This window comes from Drosophila ananassae, chromosome XR (genome assembly GCF_017639315.1).
Source record: "Drosophila ananassae strain 14024-0371.13 chromosome XR, ASM1763931v2, whole genome shotgun sequence".
Classification (NCBI taxonomy): domain Eukaryota; kingdom Metazoa; phylum Arthropoda; class Insecta; order Diptera; family Drosophilidae; genus Drosophila; species Drosophila ananassae.
In genome coordinates, this window is record NC_057932.1 from 7,319,918 (window position 1) to 7,340,873 (window position 20,956).

The following is a 20,956-nucleotide window of genomic DNA, read 5'->3' on the forward strand; positions in this document are numbered from 1 at the left end:
GCCTCAATCTATTGGAAGGTGACTCAGTGGCAGCGCTTCGAGGGCTGTCCGATAAGTTCAATCGCCGGCTGCATCATTGTCCAGGTACTTCTTTAAAGGTTGGATCCAGCTACTCAGGCCAAGTGGGAGGAAGGTCAAAATGCCTCGAACTCGGATCTCATCCCTACTTGGGAGTCGATGGCAGAGTTTTTGGAACAGCGTTGCAGGACTTTGGAAGCTATGGATGTGGCCTTGGCCGCTTACGCGCCGGGCACTCTGGTGGGAAGACGTAGAGTCGCAAATAACAGTAGAGCATCCTTTATTATTACTAATTCACCTGCCTCTGCTTGTATACTATGCGGTGGGTGGTCCCATGTAGTCTCTACTTGCCCAAGATTTTTGTCATCGCCCCCTAAGAGCCGCCTTGGCGAGGCTAGGCGACTAGGTTTATGTCGGGAATGTCTCCAAACTGGCCATCACCTGCGTGAGTGCCTCGCTGATAATTGTCGCAGTTGTGGGAGGAGGCATCACAGTCTGTTGCATTTTTTTGAGTTACAGTCTTTCAGCAGCCAGCCTTCTGCTGTGCCGTCTACATCAGCCGCAGCCGAGTGCGCCGAGCCAATAGGCGCTTTACCATCCAAGGCTAATGCACTAGTTGCCCAGGGTCGCAGCGGTGAGATAGCCTTACTGGCCATAGCGAACATTCTCTGGCATGGGCGACACTGGCTTCGCGACAGACTGTTGATGTGCTCCTACGATACTATTGCTCTGAATATTCGGTCCTCGTCAGCGCTGTAATCACCACCAACATCACGGACCTTCAGCCTAGTTTTACCTTGGATGTCTCCAGCTGGAATATTCCGTGAAACCTCTCTATTCTCTGAAACCAGTCTATTCTATGATCTGCTGTGTGTGGGTCAAATCCAGCTCTCAGCTGGCCTACCGGTGCTGCAGAAAACCCGGCTTGGATGGGTTGTGTGTGGCGGTGGTTCACATTTGGAGAGAAAGTCGTTGGTAGCCACAGCCAGCAAGGACGTTGTGAAGAGCTCAAGCCAGCTGGATGAGCGCTTAGAGTGTCTGCTCCGTAATTTGTGAATTGGACGAAAGAGGAATTGGATTGCGAGACGCATTTCGTGCAGAATTCTGCTCGTCTCGACTCAGGCGCCTACTCGGTGAAGCTGCCGTTGAAGGTCAGCTCTGAGTTGCTAGGTGAGTCGTACTCACGAGCCGTACGAGCAGTACGAGCAGTATGCTGCGTTCATAAAAAAGTATTTAGATTTTTAGATATGTTTCCAGTACCGCCTAGTGCACGACCTGCCAGACAGTATTTTCTACCACATCACTGCGTTTTGAAGGAGGACAGCTCAACAGCCAAGCTCAGGGTTGTTTTTGATGGTCCGGCTGCCACTACGTCGGGTTATTCTTTGAATGACATTATGATGTCTGGTCCAGTTATCCAACCAAAGCTGCTGCACATTCTTCTAAGGTTTCGTTGCCATCGAGTGGCCATTACAGGAGATATTTGTAAAATGTACCGATGCGTCAGAGGTTTCTCCGAGGACACCTATGTTTTTTTTTTTCCTCCTATTACTCCGCTTGGGAGCTTAGGGCATTTACAAGGACTTTGAACCTGACTCTGTTTGGTGCAGTTTGCTTAGCGTAATCCCACGTGATGTTGCTGCGGGATAATTCTTGTATTATAGTACGGCGCCAGGTAAGCTTGGGGCGGCCCACTCTTCTGCTTCCCTGTGGGTTCCAATCCAGTGCCTTCCTGACTATGCTGTCTGTTTTCTTCCTGAGTGCGTGACCTATCCATCTCTATTTTTTCTTCTTGATTTGGTGATGGATGGGAGCCTCCCCCGTGTTGCGCCACAGGTCACTGTTGGAAATTCTGTTGGGCCAGAATATCCCACATATGATCCTGAGGCACTTGTTAATGAATGACTGCAGCTTTGACATCATCCTTTGGGAGGTTAGCCACGTCTCAGCTCCGTACAGAAGAATGGATTTTACACACGCATTGAAGATCCGCAGCTTTGTTCTTCTACTTATTTGCTGATTTCTCCAAATGCGGTGCAATCTTCCGAATGCAGATCTTGCCTTGCACAGTCTGCTCTCTACATCTTTTTCCACTCCACCACTGGATGATATTATGGTGCCAAGGTAGGTAAAGTGGTCGACGAAATCGACTGTTTTACCGCTGATGGTGATGCTACCTTGGTTGGAGTTATTAAACCGCATCGCCTTGGTCTTTGATGCGTTGATGGAGAGGCCTACTGCGTTGGCTCTCTTCTCGAGGTCGGACGCCTTGGCTTGTATATCGATGAGTCTGTGTGATAGGAGGCATATATATTCGGCGTAGTCTAGGTCTTCAAGGTGTTGTGTGAAGCTCCAAGTTATCCCGCGTCGATGCATGCTACTTCTCTCATGATCTCATCAATCACCAGGTTGAACAGTTGGGGTGATAGAGGGCAGCCTTGCTTGACGCCAGTGTTCGTCTGAAAGAGTGCACTGATTTTTCCGTTGTGCAGTACTGCCAGGTCCGCATCATCATACATAGCTCTTACTATGTTTACGATGTTGATTGGCACTCCTTTCCTTGCAAGTGCACGCCATATCGCCGCCCTGTCTATTGAGTCAAACGCTTTTTGGAAGTCGATGAATAGAAGGTATAGTGGCGAACGCCATTCCACGGCTTGTTCGGTTATTGTGCGTAGCGTGTTTGCCTGGTCTACGCAGCTCCTAAGTGGTCTAAAACCTCCTTGTTCATCTCGAATTGTTGGCTCTAGTTTCTCCATAAGTCGTTCTTTCAGCAGGGTCGCTAATATTTTATAGCTGGTGTTCAACAGGGTGATCCCTCGCCAGTTGTTACAGTCACTGAGGTCTCCCTTTTTTGGTAGCTTAACGATTACTCCTCTCTTCCAAGCGTCAGGAACTCGCTCACTTTCCCATATATCTTTGAAATGTGGGTGCAATGTTTCGGCCATTAGTTGCGGGTCAATCTGGAGGAGTTCGGCAGATATGCCGTCCTCTCCAGCCGCTTTGTTGCTCTTTAACTTCCTGATTGCATCTCGTATTTCTCTGATTGAGGGAGGGTGTTGGGGGTATCCTAACGCTGCTGTTGGGTACGATACTTCTGAAGTCGGGCTGTGTGTTGCCTGGTTGCTCTGTACAGCTGATCTCCATGAAGTGTTGCCTCCATCTCTCAAGTTGAGCATCGTCGTCTACTAGGAGCCTACCGTCTGAGTCTCGAATGGGTTGGGTTTGCCTCTGGTAGCTTCCAGATAGTTTGCCTATCAACTGGTACAGTGAGCGCATGTTGTTTGTATTTGCTGCTCTTTCTGCGTTTTCTGCAATGCTGTCCCTCTTGTCGCGTCTAGCTGATTTTTTCACCAATTTGCAGAGATTCCTGTGTTCTTCTCTGGCTCTGCCGTCGTGATCCGCTATCGACTTAAGTCTATTCCGTCTGCTGATGAGTTCCCATGTGTCCGCCGAGATCCATTCAGAGCAGCTGCGTTGTCTCCTCTCCTGCGGTACTTCTCAGTAGTCTGCAAGTTTGTTCCCAAGGGCAGTTCCGCTGTGGTGTCAACTGTTCGCGTAGTGCTGTTGCCATTCTGGAGGATAGGGTAGTATCTCTGAGTCGATGTATATTCAGGGGGGTCGGTCTTCTTGTGGCCCTGGTGGCAGTGTGCTTTCGTTGGAGTTTGATTGAGATCTCTCCAACTACAAGCTCACCTATATGGTGAGCCAACTACAAGAGGACACCTATATGCAGTGCATTCTTTGGCGGAGTTCCACCCAGGATGGGTTGCAGGTTTTCAAACTGCCTACGGTCACTTATGGGACAAAGCCGGCCGCATTTTTAACAATTCGAGCAATGCATCAGTTGGCAGTGGATGAGCAATCTATGTTTCCAAAGGGTGCCGAAATTTTGCGTCGCGATTTTTATGTTGATGATCTAATTTCCGGAGGTGACTCCATAGAGGAGGCTACCAACATAATGCAGCAAACATCGGGGATCCTCGCCAAGGGCCAATTTCGGTTGAGAAAGTGGTGCTCCAATTTGTGTCGTATCGAAGGGTACAAGGTCAGAAAGTCATTTACTCTGCTCAAAGTCCCGAGTCGCTCCTCTAAAAACAGTTACGGTACCGAAACTGGAGTTATCTGGAGCAGAGTTGCTGGCTCGGCTTATGTCGGAAGTAGCTCAGTTGAAGGTCTACGATGGGAGGTATTTCAGCTGGTGCGATTCTGCTGTGGCGATGTCCTGGATTCGGGAGGAGCCCGCTAGTTTTAATGTTTTCATCGCCAATCGAGTTTCAACAATCCAGGAATTGACCAGAACGATGGAATGGCGTTATGTTCCTACGTCTTTGAACCCGGCAGACATCCTCTCGCATGGTGCTCTTCCCAAGGAGTTAGTTACTGACTACCTGTGGACTCATGGTCCTACGTTTCTTTTTCTCTCACTCTGGAGCTAAGAGCAAGGGTTCTGCTAATCAAATCCCCGTACGTTGACGTTATAGCTGGTTCCAAGTACGCCAACTCTTTTCCAGCATAGCAGCGTGTGTTTGCTTATGTGCACAAGTTCTCACAGCGAGTCCGTCACAAGGGTGTCACTGCTAGCGACATCAAGGCTGGAACCTACCTACTATTGCGTTTGGTGCAGCGTGTGTATTTTTGGGATGACATAAAGGCGCTTCAGAATGGGAAGAAAATTTCGTCAGCCAGCATACTTGCCACATCCTCTCCCTTTTTAGACAAGTTTGGCCTGTTGCGTGTGGACGGTCGATTAAAAAATTCTACATTGGATTTTGATAGTCGCCATCCAATTATATTGCCTAGAAGCCATCCAGTTACTCGGGCTATAATTGTTGATTTCCATGAGCGTAATCTACACACGGGGCCTCGTGCTTTGCTGGCTATTATTCGATCCCAATACTGGCCGATCGGGGGGAGGAAAACGGTGACGAAGGCATTGCACAAGTGTATCCGATGCTTCCGCACCAAACCTCGGTTACTGGAGCACATTATGATCTCCCGGCGCAAAGAGTCAGCGGTTGCCAGGTTTTCGGAGTGACTGGTGTGGATTTTTGCGGCCCATTTTACTATAAGCCAGAAGTTCGCAATAAAGCTCCCGTAAAATGTTACTTGAGTGTTTTCAGTTGCTTTGCTACTAAAGCCGTGCACTTAGAGCTTGTAAAGGATCTATCCACATCTGCGTTTTTACATGCTTTAAAACGGTTTATATGCACTCGCCGAAAGCCTCAGCACATTTGGTCTGACAATGCGACCAATTTTGTTGGAGCTAAAAACGATCTAAAGAAGCTGCTCCAACTCTTCATAAGCGATGAGCATCAACGAGCGCTTCTGGAGTTTTGCGCGATTGAGTCCATCGAGTGGCATTTTATTCCTCCTCAATCTCCGCATTTTGGTGGACTCTGGGAAGCGGCTGTCAAAACCGCAAAGCATCATTTTTACGGGGCTGTTGGATCCTAAGTTCTTGGATTTGACGAGCTGCGAACTCTGCTTTGTCACATTGGTGCTGTCATAAACTCGGCCTTTATTGTCTCTTTCAGAGGATCCTGCAGACCTTGATGTTCTAACGCCATCCCATTTTTTAACTGGTGGCCCGTCAGTCAGCTTTATCGAGCCTGATGTCACAAATCTGAATTTCAACCGTATGGACAGCTGGCAGCGTGTGTCTTTCCTGCAGCAGTCGTTCTGGGCCCGATGGAAGGAGGAGTATTTAAGCCTTCTTCAGCAGCGCTCCAAATGGCGTGCGTCCGGCCCTGCCTTGGCGATTAACGATGTGGTGCTAGTCAAGGACGAGAACCTACCCCCCATGAAGTGGCCGTTGGCTAGAATTCCGGATCAAGTCCCTGGCCAGGATGGAGTGCCTCGAGTGGCGGTGGTTAGAACCGCTTCTGGAACTACCAAGCGCGCAGTGACCAAGCTTTTCTTATTGCCCCTTAAAGATGAAGTTGAAGGACAGGCCTCAACTGGGGGGAGTATGTCGGGTCAGGCAGCAGCCACTGCATAAATTCAATATAAATGTAACATATATATATAAATGTAATAATTATAGCTTAGCATATTATCATTTTTCTTATAGCTTTTGTTATATATAGCTTTGACATCATCCTTTGGGAGGTTAGCCACGTCTCAGCTCCGTACAGAAGAATGGATTTTACACACGCATTGAAGATCCGCAGCTTTGTTCTTCTACTTATTTGCTGATTTCTCCAAATGCGGTGCAATCTTCCGAATGCAGATCTTGCCTTGCACAGTCTGCTCTCTACATCTTTTTCCACTCCACCACTGGATGATATTATGGTGCCAAGGTAGGTAAAGTGGTCGACGAAATCGACTGTTTTACCGCTGATGGTGATGCTACCTTGGTTGGAGTTATTAAACCGCATCGCCTTGGTCTTTGATGCGTTGATGGAGAGGCCTACTGCGTTGGCTCTCTTCTCGAGGTCGGACGCCTTGGCTTGTATATCGATGAGTCTGTGTGATAGGAGGCATATATATTCGGCGTAGTCTAGGTCTTCAAGGTGTTGTGTGAAGCTCCAAGTTATCCCGCGTCGATGCATGCTACTTCTCTCATGATCTCATCAATCACCAGGTTGAACAGTTGGGGTGATAGAGGGCAGCCTTGCTTGACGCCAGTGTTCGTCTGAAAGAGTGCACTGATTTTTCCGTTGTGCAGTACTGCCAGGTCCGCATCATCATACATAGCTCTTACTATGTTTACGATGTTGATTGGCACTCCTTTCCTTGCAAGTGCACGCCATATCGCCGCCCTGTCTATTGAGTCAAACGCTTTTTGGAAGTCGATGAATAGAAGGTATAGTGGCGAACGCCATTCCACGGCTTGTTCGGTTATTGTGCGTAGCGTGTTTGCCTGGTCTACGCAGCTCCTAAGTGGTCTAAAACCTCCTTGTTCATCTCGAATTGTTGGCTCTAGTTTCTCCATAAGTCGTTCTTTCAGCAGGGTCGCTAATATTTTATAGCTGGTGTTCAACAGGGTGATCCCTCGCCAGTTGTTACAGTCACTGAGGTCTCCCTTTTTTGGTAGCTTAACGATTACTCCTCTCTTCCAAGCGTCAGGAACTCGCTCACTTTCCCATATATCTTTGAAATGCGGGTGCAATGTTTCGGCCATTAGTTGCGGGTCAATCTGGAGGAGTTCGGCAGATATGCCGTCCTCTCCAGCCGCTTTGTTGCTCTTTAACTTCCTGATTGCATCTCGTATTTCTCTGATTGAGGGAGGGTGTTGGGGGTATCCTAACGCTGCTGTTGGGTACGATACTTCTGAAGTCGGGCTGTGTGTTGCCTGGTTGCTCTGTACAGCTGATCTCCATGAAGTGTTGCCTCCATCTCTCAAGTTGAGCATCGTCGTCTACTAGGAGCCTACCGTCTGAGTCTCGAATGGGTTGGGTTTGCCTCTGGTAGCTTCCAGATAGTTTGCCTATCAACTGGTACAGTGAGCGCATGTTGTTTGTATTTGCTGCTCTTTCTGCGTTTTCTGCAATGCTGTCCCTCTTGTCGCGTCTAGCTGATTTTTTCACCAATTTGCAGAGATTCCTGTGTTCTTCTCTGGCTCTGCCGTCGTGATCCGCTATCGACTTAAGTCTATTCCGTCTGCTGATGAGTTCCCATGTGTCCGCCGAGATCCATTCAGAGCAGCTGCGTTGTCTCCTCTCCTGCGGTACTTCTCAGTAGTCTGCAAGTTTGTTCCCAAGGGCAGTTCCGCTGTGGTGTCAACTGTTCGCGTAGTGCTGTTGCCATTCTGGAGGATAGGGTAGTATCTCTGAGTCGATGTATATTCAGGGGGGTCGGTCTTCTTGTGGCCCTGGTGGCAGTGTGCTTTCGTTGGAGTTTGATTGAGATCTCTCCAACTACAAGCTCACCTATATGGTGAGCCAACTACAAGAGGACACCTATATGCAGTGCATTCTTTGGCGGAGTTCCACCCAGGATGGGTTGCAGGTTTTCAAACTGCCTACGGTCACTTATGGGACAAAGCCGGCCGCATTTTTAACAATTCGAGCAATGCATCAGTTGGCAGTGGATGAGCAATCTATGTTTCCAAAGGGTGCCGAAATTTTGCGTCGCGATTTTTATGTTGATGATCTAATTTCCGGAGGTGACTCCATAGAGGAGGCTACCAACATAATGCAGCAAACATCGGGGATCCTCGCCAAGGGCCAATTTCGGTTGAGAAAGTGGTGCTCCAATTTGTGTCGTATCGAAGGGTACAAGGTCAGAAAGTCATTTACTCTGCTCAAAGTCCCGAGTCGCTCCTCTAAAAACAGTTACGGTACCGAAACTGGAGTTATCTGGAGCAGAGTTGCTGGCTCGGCTTATGTCGGAAGTAGCTCAGTTGAAGGTCTACGATGGGAGGTATTTCAGCTGGTGCGATTCTGCTGTGGCGATGTCCTGGATTCGGGGTTTTCATCGCCAATCGAGTTTCAACAATCCAGGAATTGACCAGAACGATGGAATGGCGTTATGTTCCTACGTCTTTGAACCCGGCAGACATCCTCTCGCATGGTGCTCTTCCCAAGGAGTTAGTTACTGACTACCTGTGGACTCATGGTCCTACGTTTCTTTTTCTCTCACTCTGGAGCTAAGGGCAAGGGTTCTGCTAATCAAATCCCCGTACGTTGACGTTATAGCTGGTTCCAAGTACGCCAACTCTTTTCCAGCATAGCAGCGTGTGTTTGCTTATGTGCACAAGTTCTCACAGCGAGTCCGTCACAAGGGTGTCACTGCTAGCGACATCAAGGCTGGAACCTACCTACTATTGCGTTTGGTGCAGCGTGTGTATTTTTGGGATGACATAAAGGCGCTTCAGAATGGGAAGAAAATTTCGTCAGCCAGCATACTTGCCACATCCTCTCCCTTTTTAGACAAGTTTGGCCTGTTGCGTGTGGACGGTCGATTAAAAAATTCTACATTGGATTTTGATAGTCGCCATCCAATTATATTGCCTAGAAGCCATCCAGTTACTCGGGCTATAATTGTTGATTTCCATGAGCGTAATCTACACACGGGGCCTCGTGCTTTGCTGGCTATTATTCGATCCCAATACTGGCCGATCGGGGGGAGGAAAACGGTGACGAAGGCATTGCACAAGTGTATCCGATGCTTCCGCACCAAACCTCGGTTACTGGAGCACATTATGATCTCCCGGCGCAAAGAGTCAGCGGTTGCCAGGTTTTCGGAGTGACTGGTGTGGATTTTTGCGGCCCATTTTACTATAAGCCAGAAGTTCGCAATAAAGCTCCCGTAAAATGTTACTTGAGTGTTTTCAGTTGCTTTGCTACTAAAGCCGTGCACTTAGAGCTTGTAAAGGATCTATCCACATCTGCGTTTTTACATGCTTTAAAACGGTTTATATGCACTCGCCGAAAGCCTCAGCACATTTGGTCTGACAATGCGACCAATTTTGTTGGAGCTAAAAACGATCTAAAGAAGCTGCTCCAACTCTTCATAAGCGATGAGCATCCACGAGCGCTTCTGGAGTTTTGCGCGATTGAGTCCATCGAGTGGCATTTTATTCCTCCTCAATCTCCGCATTTTGGTGGACTCTGGGAAGCGGCTGTCAAAACCGCAAAGCATCATTTTTACGGGGCTGTTGGATCCTAAGTTCTTGGATTTGACGAGCTGCGAACTCTGCTTTGTCACATTGGTGCTGTCATAAACTCGGCCTTTATTGTCTCTTTCAGAGGATCCTGCAGACCTTGATGTTCTAACGCCATCCCATTTTTTAACTGGTGGCCCGTCAGTCAGCTTTATCGAGCCTGATGTCACAAATCTGAATTTCAACCGTATGGACAGCTGGCAGCGTGTGTCTTTCCTGCAGCAGTCGTTCTGGGCCCGATGGAAGGAGGAGTATTTAAGCCTTCTTCAGCAGCGCTCCAAATGGCGTGCGTCCGGCCCTGCCTTGGCGATTAACGATGTGGTGCTAGTCAAGGACGAGAACCTACCCCCCATGAAGTGGCCGTTGGCTAGAATTCCGGATCAAGTCCCTGGCCAGGATGGAGTGCCTCGAGTGGCGGTGGTTAGAACCGCTTCTGGAACTACCAAGCGCGCAGTGACCAAGCTTTTCTTATTGCCCCTTAAAGATGAAGTTGAAGGACAGGCCTCAACTGGGGGGAGTATGTCGGGTCAGGCAGCAGCCACTGCATAAATTCAATATAAATGTAACATATATATATAAATGTAATAATTATAGCTTAGCATATTATCATTTTTCTTATAGCTTTTGTTAGTCGCAAGCCGACTCTTCTCGGCCGCTCGGCTTTATTTTATTGTTGTCATTAAGTTAACGAGCTTTCGCCCGCCCTATGCTAAAAGGCGGTGGGCCCGCTTTGTACTCTTTATCTCAGTGCATACGCATCATAAATCGGAGCTTTCTGTCTCCATTTCATATGCGAATAAACATTTTTATAACGTGGTGAAAAAAATAATTACCTTGTTATTATTTTGGATAAAGTCATTGAAAAATCTCAATGACCAAACACCGACAATTTTCAATTTCCCCACCGACCTTTATGCTCCCCTGAACTAAAGTCCAAAACAAATATAGGTTTCATCACCCACAGTTTCCGCGGTACACCTAAGAGAAGAAATTGATCAAATTTTAATTATGTAGGCCATGTATCATCATTGTTTTTAGTGCATATCATTTTGGAAATGTATGTGTACCAACTGAAATAAAAAAGTGACATCTAGCAGATACTATATCTTTGGAATACTCATCCAAGGTTCAAATCTCCGATTTTCTTTATTTATTTTTGTGCTTCTATGATTTTTCCCAAAACATATGTAGATCATACCATGTTTTAATTTTGGATTTAATGGAAAACTCGAAATAATTTTAGTGAATTTATTATAGTTAGTTAAACAAGATTTGTTTCAATTAAAAGGGAGTTTTTAATCTCATATTTTCAAAAAGTCATGGCTATCTGCAAAATCTGTAATGTTTTACTGAACCTGCTGAAACTGCAAGAAATTTTTTTCAACATAGAAACAGTTTTAGATAGCGTCGCCCTCATCAGCGTGCAGTAAAAGAAGAGAGGGAGCGCCGGCCATCTGGTCCCCAGGAGGAATGGGACTCGGTCCGAACGAACCCCAGTGGCCGAACCCTCCTAGAGGTGTTTGCAGCCCTAAATATTGCCCTGCTAAATGTGGGCTCACAACACACATTCAGTAGAGCGGGCACTGGGTCAATAGTCAACCTGACCTTCTGCTGTCCCTCACCTTTCCGGAAAGTGAGTTATACACATTTGAGAAGTCAGAGCATGCATCCCACGATTTCCAACCACGCAACGCAGGTTCAACGCCAACACCCTTCAGCCGACGATCTTCTCCAGGGCTATACAGGCCTTGACGCCCCAGGAGAAGCGGAAGACTGCATCAGCTCCATCATGATGCGTATCACCATGCGTATTTCTTGCAGCCACTCCAGGCACATGAGGCCAGTTTTTAGGTAGACTCAGGAAATTGCAGTGGCGAAAAAGGCGTGCTGCAGAGCGAGGAGACTCTTTCAGAAAGCGAAATCCATACCCGAATTCCCCTGCAGAAACCAGGAGTATGCAGCCGCCAAGAAACTCATAAGGTCAATAAAAAAAGACTACTTCCTTGAATTGTGCTATTCAGCGGAGCAAAACCCCGGCTTACAAACTGGTGGTCAAGAAGATAAACAAAATAAACCCCCTAGTGACGGGCGATGAAACAGGATGCTAAAAATAGTAAACCATCTCTTCCCCACAATCACCGATTCCGCATGGTCGAACTCGATTGTTCCGGCCGAGTGGTCCCCGGAGCTAGATGTACATTTCACAGAAATTCTCGAGTTGACAAAAGGCATGAAGTTAGGTAAGGCCCCAGGGCCTGATGGAGCCCCGGACGTAGCGATCATGTTCGGCTTCAGAAAGGGCATGTCTACAATAGACGCCATTGGAGCTGTCGTAGACATAGCGCCTGATGTTCACCCTCTACGTGAAAATACGGCAAATTGGGAGTGTATACTCCGTGTATACTATACCCGGATCTCTCAGGGCGTTGTAGAAGTATAGGCTTCGTGGATGATGTTGCCACTGCAGTCGTGGCCAAAACCATCCGGGAAGCGGAAGAGACGCGGCAATCGATGCCGTCCAACTATGGCTAAACACTGCTGGGCTTTGCCTAGCTCTTCCCAAAACGGAGGCGGTGCTCTTCTCTAGCCGGAAGGGGGTGGTGTCCGCCAAAATTTCTGTGAGAAGTATAGAGATCGTCTTTTCCCGAGCCATCAGATATCTCGGTGTCATGCTAGACACAAGGCTCAACTTTAGGGAGTACCTACAAGAAGCGAGCAGAAAGGCGGTAAACGTTTGCATTGCTCTGAGCCAAGCAGAGGCGCAGGCTCCTTCTACAAACGAAAAAAACATTGAAAGCTCCCTGCGCAGTTGTGCGCTCAGGGTAATTTCCGGCTTTCGCACGATTTCGGAAGATCCTCACTTAGGAGGTCCATTAAGGAAGCGGCAAGAGAAAGGAGTTTTCGGCGCTGTCAAACCAAATGGTCAAAACAACAAAATTCCGCTGGAATGTCCATTCCAACTAATCCCAGACGTCAAAATTTCGGTTCAGAGAAGACAATTTTTCGCTAACGCAAATCCTAAGTTGCCATCGCTGCTTAAGGAGATACCTACACAGATTCGGCCACGAGGAGGATCCTCTTTGCCACTGCTGTAGCGTCGACGAGACGGCGGAGCACGTCCTGCTAGACTGCCCATGCTTACGCGCCGACAGAGAGCGCTTCGGTCTTAACGACATGGAAGCGACTAGCCTGGGAGCCAAACTGGTCGAGGGCGCTGACTGCTGGGGAAACCTCTGTGGGTTCTCAGCAATTGTTATGCGGAAGCTGCGGAGCCTGAAGATAACAAGAAACGGCGTTACAACGATAAAAAAAAATAAATAAAATTTTAGAATTCAAAACGAAGTCGCGCTAAAACCCACGGCCAGTCACCTGCGAAGCAAAGTTTAGCGGCATTTCCGCAGGTTGCATTGGACCTGAGTCTTGGCTACCTGCCAACCGCGATGAGATAAGGTGAACTTGTGAACCGAAATCCAAAAACACTCTGCAAGGCAGGAAGGTACCTGATCGACCACGGATGAGGATATTGGCGGTTGGCAGAGGAACTTCAGTATGGCGATCCTGGGACAAGACGGTGTTGATTGACTGGGAAGGTGGGGCAGCAACGGAAACACCATCGGTGGCAACCAAGTCTCGTACTGGCGGGGCATTGGTAAAGCTGGACAGCTGCCCACAATGGTGAATCAAGGAATGATGTCGGCGGTTGGGCAACGAGAAGCTGAACATCCGCATGCAAAATGACCATCCTTCAAACATACATAACAGCTGGTCAGCCGTCGCACTTCGTCGTACCGTTGACTAATTGGCGTTGACTAATTGGCCCGTCCAGCTCTACACCTGCTAAACACCACCCAGGTGTTTTAGCAGGTGTAGAGCTGGACGGGCCGTGCACGACCGTGCCCGAAAATCGGTTATTCAAGGGACTACCTCGGCTACTTGGTTAGCTGGTGAATAAGCACCAAAAAATAAGGAGACGCATTCGCGAGTCTGGCAACAGTGCTTTAAGAATCGTTCCATGAACTCCCAAGATGAAAGGCTACCGTTGTTTCTGTCGAGAGTGTCTTCCCCTTTGGCTTTTCTGGCTGGATCCAACTTCTGGATTACAATCTGGATAAGCAAGCATCCTTGGATCTCGGCAGCTGATCCGGACTCATGAAAGCCGGTAGATGCTCAATGAACCGATCCGATAGCTCCCGCAAAGTAGCAACAGACCCTGGCTTGACCAAACGAAGCTGCAGGATCCTATTAATGTGAGACTGGAATCTTAAAAGCCGACTATTAAAACGATTGCCCAATAGGTCAAGGGCCACATCGTAGTTCGCATCAGTAATTTCCAGAGCTCTCAACGTCTCCAAGACTGACTCTCGCAGGCATGAAATAAGCCACCGGAGCTTTTCCATTTTTGTTAGGTGAGGATGGTTGTCAATCGTGGTCTTAAAAGGACGCAGAAGTCTGGCCAGTCGGCGTAGCCGCCATTGAATGGAACCATCGGCTCTTCCAACTCTTCTTGAAGCGTGATGAACCGTTCACGCAAACGCTTTTTCACTGACTTGAGCGCCATAATGGTGCAATCCTCATTCATGCGCCGCATGCACCGCAGCCTTCACCTTATGATGCAGCAGCTTCATCTCCTGGCAGGTCACATCTGCTCTTCTCCGCAGCATCTTTCCCGGGTTGCGGCAGCAGATCCAAAAGTTTTACATCCAGACTCCATCCCGTAAATTTCCAGCGCGAGTGATGCAAAACGAAAACCAAATTTTTGTTAGTTTGTTTTTAGAATCATTTTTCCATATGGGCTTTATTTTTTTTATCAGATTTCATATAATGTTTTGAGCTGAAATATATGAGATATATTGAGATATATAAGTAATAGGCTGAGCGGCTTAACGCTTGATGCTGCGGAGCGAGCAAGAGTTATCTCGAAAGAGCGAGACAACGCTAGCGAACGGGAGCGGGCGACGCAATAAAAGACAAAAAGAGCGAGCGCACGTGAACGGAGAAATATAACAACGGAGCCCAAAAGGCGATAGAACCAAGTGACGTCACGAGTGTTGATGAGGTCAATAAATTATTGTCTTTCAGATTTTCCGGCGGCTGCTGGACCCGACAGAATGCTTTGTTTGCCTCCCAAGCTTCTTTGTGTGCGTTTTGATAGCGACATTAAAAGCTGTGCGTGCCTTTGTCTTAAAGGGTGGGACTACCAAGGACTACCATGGTGGTATCTTCGACCTACTGCTGCCCAAATCCCTTGCTGTCCATCTTTTTAGGACTGGCTTTCTGGTAAGGCCGTATGGCCTTACGCCCTGGCGAAGACCGCAGTGAGCGTCTCCACCATGACGTAAAATGTTTCTCTGATTTCAGCGTTTCTGTAGGGGTCCCTTAAGTATCTATCTAGAGTCCTTTTGTAAAGTTTGCCTTCTTAGGATTGCGTACTGCTTGGTCAAAAGTTCTCAAATTGACCGCTAATTCATCGGACCAGCGATTCGGGAAAGAATTTTTATTACGGACTTTCCAGCTACTGACTGAGCCTGCCAGAAAGGCCCATCTTCCTCTGTTGGATTAGCCTTTCGTTTGCATATTGATTTGTATAGTTTTTTGCCTTCTGCTTCACTCACTTCTAATTATCGCTTGAATAAATCCAACTTCTTACATATTAATACCTCAATTGTATCTTTTTATTGTGGTTCCCTTTTTTTCAGACTCTCGATTGATAAAACACGCCAACAGCAAAAAGACTCCACGCATAATTTCACCTGCTCCATATTCTTTAGGGTCCCTATCACCATCAACAGTTTCCCCATTACACCGAAGAGAAAAAACGAATCAAATTGTCGGTCTGTGTAGTGGTTTCGCTTTATTTTTACTTTATATTTTTAATATCATGGATAACAATGCTTCAGTAAAGTCTATAAGCTTCCCTGGTTTAAAAATCAAAGCTTAAAGAATAGGAAGGACAAAAAAGGGGATTCAACCGTATAGCTTTTTGGCGGTTTGTGAATAGCAAATAATCATCTTGACATACCTTCTTCAATGCTTATGTTGATTTGGCATCATTATGAAATAGTTCAATGCTTTTTCTTGAGGTTGGTAGCTTGGTCATATTGGACTGTAACCTTGTTAAAGCTATTCGTCATTTTAATTAAGTGTATCTTTTTCTTATCCTATCCTCTTTAATTGTTCGTTTCGTTTTTGTTCGTTTAAGTTGATTGAATCATATTAGTCAGGCCGTCAACGCCACGTTCCTATAGGAGATGACATCTCAAATCTTTTCACTGCCACCTCTTTTTTCATCTTCCGGCCTTCCACAAGGCAGTGGTGGAAATAATAATAAATAAATATATTTATTATATTTATAAACGACATCTTCTGCTATCTTTATTTCAACTACGTGTTCTATATTGGTGATATAAAAATCTGTAATTCCATACTATGCAATAGGGTCTGTTATCTAATACAGGATTATTTAGAGCGAATTTCCTCTTTGTGCACCCTCAATCTTCTTCCGCTAAATCAAATTGGCATTTTTATGAATAGCATGGAATAGATAGCATGGCTTCAGTTGGAACACGTATTGTCTAATAGGTCCGTAATGTGTGTGTAGAAGTACTCCAGGCAGTTTTTTGCATAGGCACACTTCATTTGTATGGTCAACAAAAATTATTTATTTATTTATTTAACAAAAAACGAAGACGGCACCTAGGGTCACAGTTCAGATTTTTAACGTGAATATAAGAAACAAAATCGATAGAGTGTTGATGAACGGAACATTGCGGACTCCAAGAAAGAAACTTCAAAGCAAGAACAGTATTCGAGTATATGCCAAAGCACAAATACGTTAATCGTTTTCGTTGTAAAGGGATCATTAAACTCTTTAGACCATCGTTTAATGAAGGATAACATTCCTCTGGCATTATTCACGGCCACATAAATGTAGTCTTTAAATGACAACCTATGATAAAATAGGACCCCAAGATTTTTTAACGATAACACACGATCTAGGACGTGATTTCCAATATAGTACGGATCCGCAGCGATGAATGGTCATAAGCTTACATTTCGAGCAGTTAAGGAAAAGTAGATTGTTGAAAAACCGACCAAGGTGACTTCCATGTGGAACACATGAAACCTGTATAATCTTGGATTTGTATTTCTAAATAACACTCTCTGCGTGCGGTGTGTACGCCGGATCATTGTCCGCGCATAGGAGCCAATCCACTTTAGAATATTGTTACTACAGATTTGTAGGAGAAGACTATGATTCAAGGAGCTAAAAGCTTTGCTAAAATCTGTGTAAATTACACCAGTTTGAAGACGGTTGCAGAATACACGATGGACAGTAGAATAAAATTGCAACACATTAGTAGTGGTGAAAGAATATTTAATAGTTGTAGTTTTGGTATAACGGAAAGCTTGCAATACAAGGGTATTTCTCAATATTGTCTGTTGATATATGGAATACATTTAAATCCACCATTATAATTAAATTTAGATAGATATATGTTGTTAATAAATGGTAAGACATAAAAAAAGATACATTGGAAGATATCAGACAATTATCAGAAGAGTATGCGGTAACCTGTTTTTGTTATTTTTTTTAATCTTGAAAGTTCTTTATTAAACCAAGGTGGCTTGGATGACGTTGTAGAAGAAGATTCAGAAACAAAATTGTTTATGACAGCGAACAACGTTCATATATATGTCCAAAGCTTTATATACTGTGCAAAATATCCACTTACTCACTGTTTCTTAAAGCGAATGGACGTGTTTATCTCAATTATTATTAAAAAAACTGGCATTTACTTACATTTATATAATTATACTAGCTGTCCCGGCAGACTTTCTAACTGCCAGCTGTTGTTTTTTTTTGTGGCGTTCAGAATCTTCTTTTGTGACAAAATTTAAAATTTTTCAAACTTAAAAAAATTATCTGATACAGTAAGAACTGAAGATAGCTAAAATTAAGTTTCGCGGAGCTATCATTTTAATCATTTTCAATCCCAAAAATTGAAGAGTACCCTCTTATTTTATTCAACTTCATTTATTGAATAAAACCATGAAGTTTTATTATTATTTTCGATACATCATGTTGCTTACTTACAAAACAGAGTTTTCCTGAAAGACTGGCTATTTATAAGATTTAAATTTGATATTTACAGACACACACTGTTAAAATACATTCTGTCTATTCATCACTAATTTACCTCTGTCTCTGTCTGTGTCTCAGTCTCAGTCTCAGTCTCAGTCTCAGTCTCAGTCTCAGTCTCAGTCTCAGTCTCAGTCTCAGTCCCAGTCTCAGTCTCAGTCTCAGTCTCAGTCTCAGTCTCAGTCTCAGTCTCAGTCTCAGTCTCAGTCTCAGTCTCAGTCTCAGTCTCAGTCTCAGTCTCAGTCTCAGTCTCAGTCTCTGTCTCTGTCTCTGTCTCTGTCTCTGTCTCAGTCTCAGTCTCAGTCTCAGTCTCTGTCTCTGTCTCTGTCTCTCTGTCTCTCTGTCTCTCTGTCTCTCTGTCTCTCTGTCTGTCTCTGTCTCTAGCAGTTTTTATAGCCAACAGAGACAGAGACAGCCGATTTTCTATCCGTTTTTATTGATATATTAGAGATGATTTTCTAGCCGTAATAATTGATAAATTAGAGATAATTTTTAAGCGGTTTTTATCGCTAAATTAGCGAAGATTTTCTAGCGGTTGTTATTGTCAACGTTACTACTACACTTGATGCATAAACAATAATGATGGCCGACAACTGTGTAGGGAGTGAGAAAGAAAGGGGACCGGCTTCGTGCTCATCACTACTCCTTGCTGTTTACTGGGTCAGAAGGGACACCTGTAGACATCTGGCGGGGATAACTAATTAATTGACGATTGATCAGTTTTCGACCGGAGAGGAAAAATGATTAAATTACTAAAATGGCTATTAAAAAATAAGGGTTGATCGTAGAAGGGTGAAAATTGAGGATTGTATGTATTTTTGTATGTTGTATCATAAAAAAAGAGAAATTAAAAAATTTGTAAAAAAATCCCCCTAACATTTAGGGGGATAAAAAATAGATGTTGGTCAGGGGCGCACGCAGGGGGGGGTTTTGAGGGGTTCGAACCCCCCCCGAAATGTTGAAAAAATTACAAAATTAACGCGAAAATAAAAATATAAATTTCATGTTCATTCAAAAATGGCGCCATGCTCATAGTTCTGGCAGATACCACGAGAGCGCCACTTACAAAATGAGTAACTATATTGACATATTGATAACCTATAAAATAATATGACGTTTATTTACGACCTGCCCAACAAAAATGTCTAATGCAAAGATAACATCATTTTTCAAACCAAAAAATGCGCCAATTTCGGACCCTAATATTCCAAATACTCCATTTCCGGAACAAGTTCAAAATGAAAATGAAAAGGCCATGAAAATCACTGCGAAAAGACCAAGATTAGAGGATTCAGATTCTTTAGATCCAGCACGTCACGCACAGGGCGATGGAGTAGCAAAAAGAGTGAGAATAAAACATATTAATAATTTGTACATTCGAAACACCCCAGCGTTAATTATTCACTTTTGAGGGTTGCAGTGAAATGAACGTAATAAATGAAATTGATAAATCTGAAATCAATACCGAATAAAAAAACAACGGGGATAAAAATAAAGAAAAACATTTAAATTGATATTTAACAAAATAAAATGAATATGGAATGATGATGTAACAAGGAGAATATGAATAAAAATCATAGAATGTGCAAAAATAATCATCTAAAAGTTCTCCTGCTTCGCAAAAGAACTTTTGGGAGAAATTGCGAAGCAATTTTTCAATTGACAATTGACAGCGTTGACTGTGCTGAAACGTATCTTCAGCTTGACGAAAAATCTGAGCCTGTTCCTCCAACAGGAAGACTGCGATTTGAGCCAATGCGTCAGTTACGCGAACGATGTGCACCAACAAATCAAGCAGATGCGAGTACAAGCTACAGAAAAATTCAGCGAAATCTTTATTTTAGCGACAGAAGCTGCAGATTGATGCTGAGCTGACTGTTCCTCGACGAGTAGGACGACAGAAAAATCGGGACAACTACGAAGGGAGTATTGAAGATTACTATCGTAGATCAATTTACATTCCGTTCTTGGACAAATACTCAGAAGAGCTCGAGTCGAGATTTTTGGAACATAGGAATATTCTCTCCAGGATACAAAACATCATTCCGGAGAAATGTGCGGACATTGATGTGTCTGAATTACACGATACTGTTCATACCTTGAATAAAGAATGGCCAAATGACATCCCTGTATTCACCGAAGAATTCGAAGCAGAAATTGAGTTGTGGAAAAGGTAATCGTATTGGCTCAAAATATGCTTGCATTATAAAGAAAAATTTTTCTAATTACAGAAAATGTTCAAATCTTTCCAAAGAGAAGCCCATAACAACATTCATCGAAGCTTTGGACGTTTGCGATGAAACATTCTATCCAACGGTATACCGATTTCTTCAGATCGGTGCAACACTGCCAGTAACAGTGGCTTCGAGCGAACGGTCGTTCTCTACACTACGAAGATTGAAGACATATTTACGCAATAAGACTGGAGAGCAAGATTGAATGGATTGGCGCTTCTGAACATTCACCGGGATCTGGAAGTAACCTCTGACGCAATATTGAGTATAATGGCCCAAAAACCAAGAAAGATCGATATTACATTGTGAATTATTCATGAATAAATTATAAATATTCACATTCAAATTTAACTTACCTAACCCCCCCCAAAAATATTTCCTGCGTGCGCCCCTGATGTTGGTCGATTCTCATAGATACCGGATAAGCACAAAAAATTTCATCAAAATCGGTCAAGCCGTTTCGGAGGAGTATGGTAACGAAAACTGTGACACGAGAATTTTATATATTAGATATTAAAACTCATTTTTACATATACATAAAACCCTCCTCGCATTACGTATAAAGACTAGAGCTTGGAGGTAACTTAATAAATTTGGTAATTTTATTCCAAGAATTATTTGCGTTCGAAAGAAATTCTTATCTCTGTTTTCTACATTTTTTATCCACTCTAACTAATCGCTCCCTTTTAGCTTTTTTAGTGGTGTTAATATATAAATAAATAAAATATAAATAAATAGATAGTTTATATACAAATAATATAATATAATATATAATATTAAGTTATCTATTATTAGGTAATAATAATAAATGACACGTCATACATTACTACAAAAGGAGTGGGCTAAAACTACAGGAAAGGTCCTTCGAAAACCTTTTTTTTAAGACGGGCCTAGGTAATTTAAATAGCCATGAAAGTAAACAAAAGTAATATTTCTTTAGTTGACTTTCAGTGG

General features: G+C 44.4%; 1 protein-coding gene across 1 annotated transcript; it reads right to left on the reverse strand.

Annotated features, from left to right (window-relative positions):
- Positions 1–1,797: 1,797 nt before the first annotated feature.
- On the reverse strand, positions 1,798–6,572 carry LOC123257663. The gene is made up of 2 exons (XM_044717486.1): positions 6,265–6,572; positions 1,798–2,308 (listed from the first exon to the last, which is right to left on the reverse strand). The coding sequence occupies exons 1-2, from the start codon at positions 6,570–6,572 to the stop codon at positions 1,798–1,800; spliced, it is 819 nt and encodes a 272-aa protein (XP_044573421.1).
- Positions 6,573–20,956: the final 14,384 nt, after the last annotated feature.

Bases quoted from the DNA above. Each gene is read 5' to 3' on its own strand.
- LOC123257663 (XM_044717486.1), bottom strand. From the start codon at position 6,572: ATGCATCGACGCGGGATAACTTGGAGCTTCACACAACACCTTGAAGAC. The intron at 2,309-6,264 runs GTGCAAGGCAAG...CCTATCACACAG, and splicing joins AAAGATGTAGAGAGCAGACT to ACTCATCGATATACAAGCCA.